Source organism: Sinocyclocheilus grahami, unplaced genomic scaffold (assembly GCF_001515645.1).
Source record: "Sinocyclocheilus grahami isolate Dianchi unplaced genomic scaffold, SAMN03320097.WGS_v1.1 scaffold300.1, whole genome shotgun sequence".
Lineage (NCBI taxonomy): Eukaryota > Metazoa > Chordata > Actinopteri > Cypriniformes > Cyprinidae > Sinocyclocheilus > Sinocyclocheilus grahami.
The window spans coordinates 1,228,904-1,232,668 of NW_015505479.1; the positions used below are offsets into that span (position 1 = coordinate 1,228,904).

General features: G+C 35.2%; 1 protein-coding gene across 1 annotated transcript in view; it reads left to right on the forward strand.

Annotated features, from left to right (window-relative positions):
* The first annotated feature begins 581 nt into the window (after positions 1 to 581).
* Positions 582 to 3,765, forward strand: part of lrp4 (low density lipoprotein receptor-related protein 4) — a 64,208-nt gene continuing 61,024 nt past the window's right edge. The window contains exons 1-2 of the mRNA XM_016293203.1: positions 582 to 720; positions 2,092 to 2,220. Of these exons, the coding sequence (XP_016148689.1) occupies positions 582 to 720; positions 2,092 to 2,220 (268 nt within the window). The remainder of the gene's footprint in view (positions 721 to 2,091; positions 2,221 to 3,765) is intronic.

Below are 3,765 nucleotides of genomic sequence, written 5' to 3' on the forward strand. Positions count from 1 at the left end.
GGATCATTTTGACCCATACAGTGTATTGTTGGCTATTGCTACAAATATCCCCCAGCGACTTGACTTACTGCTTTTGTGCTGCAGGGTCACACATTCTAGCGTTGTGAAAGCATACGATAAGGTTTGGTGAGAAACAAACCAAAGTATCATCTATTATTTAGTGAAAATCTTGACCTTGGGGAGTTGCTCTGAATGGCTACAAGCAGCTGTTTGGTTACCAACGTTCTTCAAATACTTAATATTTGTGCTCAACAGAAGAAAGAAACTTGTACAGGTTTGGAACAACTTGAGGATGAGTAAATGATTTGTCTGCCATAAGCTTTCCATGAATTTTTCATTCCTTTCCAGCACACTGCCTCATCTCTTGCATTCAGCATCTCTCATCCTTCAGCTTTTGTCTGCTCTTTTGGTTTATATTATCAGTTAATATATCAATATTGTGATCATTTACACTTCCTCTGTGAATTAGTGACATGCACTAAAAATAGCCCAACGACTGCTGTGTTTCCTGTGTATTGTGATTCATTTTTTTAGCATTTTTTGTGAAAGTGAGTTTTTATATCCCGTTTTTATTTAACCATATGCATTTTATTACAAAGGAGCCATCAAAACAGAGGTATGATAAAGAGTTCCGTTGCACTGATGGAAGCTGCATCGCAGAACACTGGTACTGTGATGGAGACACTGACTGCAAAGATGGAACTGATGAAGAGAATTGCCGTAAGTTGATTTTGAGTTTGAGTTCACCTGTTTGTCAGATGAACATCCCTGCTGCTATCCATGCATCCATCATCCATCCATCCATCATCCATCCATCCATAAATTGTGCATCCATCATATATCCTTCCATCCATCCATCCTTGCATCCATTGTTCATGTATTCATGTTTCCTTCTATCATCCATGCATCCATCCATCCATCGTTGTAACCATTAAATATGCATCCATGTTTCCATCCATCCATCTATCCATCCATCCTTGCATCCATTAATCATGCATCCACGTCTCATCTATCCATCTATCCATACGTGATGCATCCATCCATCCTTACATCCATTAATCATGCATACATGTTTCAATCTATCCGTCTAAGCAGCCATCAGCCATCCATCCATCCAAGCACTCATCCATTGTGCATCCATCATATATCCTTCCATCCATCCTTGCATCCATTAATCATGCATCCATGTTTCAATCTATCCATCTATGCAGCCATCATCCATCCAAGCACCCATCCATTGTGCATCCATCATATATCCTTCCATCCATCCTTGCATCCATTGATCATGTATCCATGTTTCCTTCTGTCATTCATCCATCATTCCATCCATCCATCCTTGTATCCATTAAATATGCATCCAAGTTTCCATCTATTTTGCATCCATCCATCCTTGCATCCATCCGTCCATGCATCCATCCATTGCTTGCCTGTAAACAGAATCTACAGAACAAAACACATAGGGTGGGAACATGAAATTTGGGCTGAAGGTTCAGAACATTGACCGCTACACATGGAATCAAAGTCATGCAAATTGTCACATTGGTGACGCTAAAGAGAAAATTCATGTTTTAGTCATATTTCTTCAAATATTTTAGATTTTTCTGAATCATTTCTGCTCATTCTAGGCCATCCAAAGCTGTGCATGTATAGTGTCTCCAAGAGCTGCTTGACAGAAAAATAAATATATATTTGTAAGATTATTTTGTAGATAGCAGATGCCTGCCAAAATATGTAGACATGAATGCAAAAAGATTTCACAAAACCATAGACTGCTACATTGCAGTGGAAAACAGTTCACCAGAGTTTAGTTTTAAAAATAAGCTCCTAATTTAAGGTGATCACAAGAAATTCACCACCATTGAACAACATCTGTATACACAGGAACTATTCTGCCAAATTGTGGTCAATTTCTCCACTTTTTTCATATGCTTGGAATCCCAGTGATTGCTGCTTGTGACTGTATTTATTTCTGTTATATTTGTTTTTGCTTGTTTTATTTATTGCAAATAGCTGTTGAGAGGGATTTGTTGGACTGTTTGCGTGTGCATGTGTGTGGGAGTGTAAATCACGTTACATAATTTCTCTCTCCAGCATCTGACGTGATGACAGCCACATGCAGTGTTGAGGAGTTTCAGTGTGCATATGGCCGCTGCATTCTGGACATCTACCACTGTGATGGAGATGACGACTGCGGGGACTGGTCTGATGAGTCGGACTGTTGTAAGGAACATCGAGTGAGAAGAGTCTCACTCTCTTCTAATTTTTTTTCCTTTTTTGGTTTGGAAATGCCTCTTTTCTTTCTCTGCTTACAATCATTATAATTCATTCTCACCTTTCCTTGTAAAAAAAAGCACACTTTAGCATACTTATAATAGAAATAATATACTTTGTAATTAAATCCAAATGTATTATAATTTCAATTTATATTACCAAATAAGTTTAGTATTTTGAGCCACTTAAGTAGGTTTTAAGTACATCTTTATGTAATTTCATAATTCTATTGTCTCTGAAATATTGATAAAGTGTACTAGCGAATGTACGGACAAGCACTTATGATAAACTAAACTATACTTTAATGTCATTTTTGTTGAAATTTTATTATTTTTTTTAAATTATTTTTAAGGCCTGGTTTCACAGACAGGGCTTAGACTAAGCCAGGATTAGGCCGTAGTTCAGTTAGGACATTTAAGTAATTTTTTATAAACATGCCTTACAAAAAACATTACTGGTCATCTTGAGACGAAACGAAGGCGGTGACATGTTTTAAGATCAAGTCAGTTTAAGTTTCTTTTAGCTGAAACAGTCCAGACATACATTTTAGTCTGGGACTAGGCTTAAGCCTTGTCTGTGAAACCGGGGGTAAATGTGATATCAAACAAAACACTACAGTTAAAATTATAATTTGGTACTTTACATGTGCTTTACTATGTTAGTCAACACATCAAAATAAGTGTACTTTAAAGCATGAAAAGATTATTAAAACAATGATTTATAATGTACTTTAAAGTAAAACATTTACTTTGACATTATTACAAAGTGCCATTTCAAGTGTACTTAAGTGTGTTAGGAATGAAAGTGTCTGTCTTTAAGTACACTTAAAAAGTGCAATTTTTTTAGATATACTGTACATTTAATATTTGATGTACACTACAAGTGCACATTTAATACAATCAAGTGCGCTTGTTTTAGTGTTTCATTTAAAAAATATATATTTTAGCATAAAATGGTTCTCCTTACTGTAAATCTGTGGATTATTTATTTTTTAATTTGCTTGTTGGATTTTTCTTTGTATTAAAATGATTAAATGATTATAATTTTACCAGTAGTGTCTTGTTCAATATTACATATAAAGTTAACATATTTTAAATCCATTAAATTGCAACTTCATTACAAATGTGTACTTTGTGCAGCTACATATACAAATGCTTAAGTCCTGTGTTAATTGGTCAAAAGGCACTCAAGTTCATCTAAATAGTTATTGTAGATTTAAACTAATACATTTGCATTTAATTGAAATTAAGATGCAATTAGTGTCTGGAAACATTTAATTCAATTCACACTTAACTGTATTCAGTGTATAAAATAGTCTATTTTCATAAAAGTGCTCTTTTTAAAAGTATGCTAAAGTATACTACTTTTCACAAGGGTTATTCAAGAAGATTTTCTAATACAGATGAGTTTCGTGTGTGTGTGTGTGTGTGTGTGTGTGTGTGTGTGTGTGTGTGTGAACGCAGCCTCCCACCAGCCCTCCCTTTCTGCAGAGTT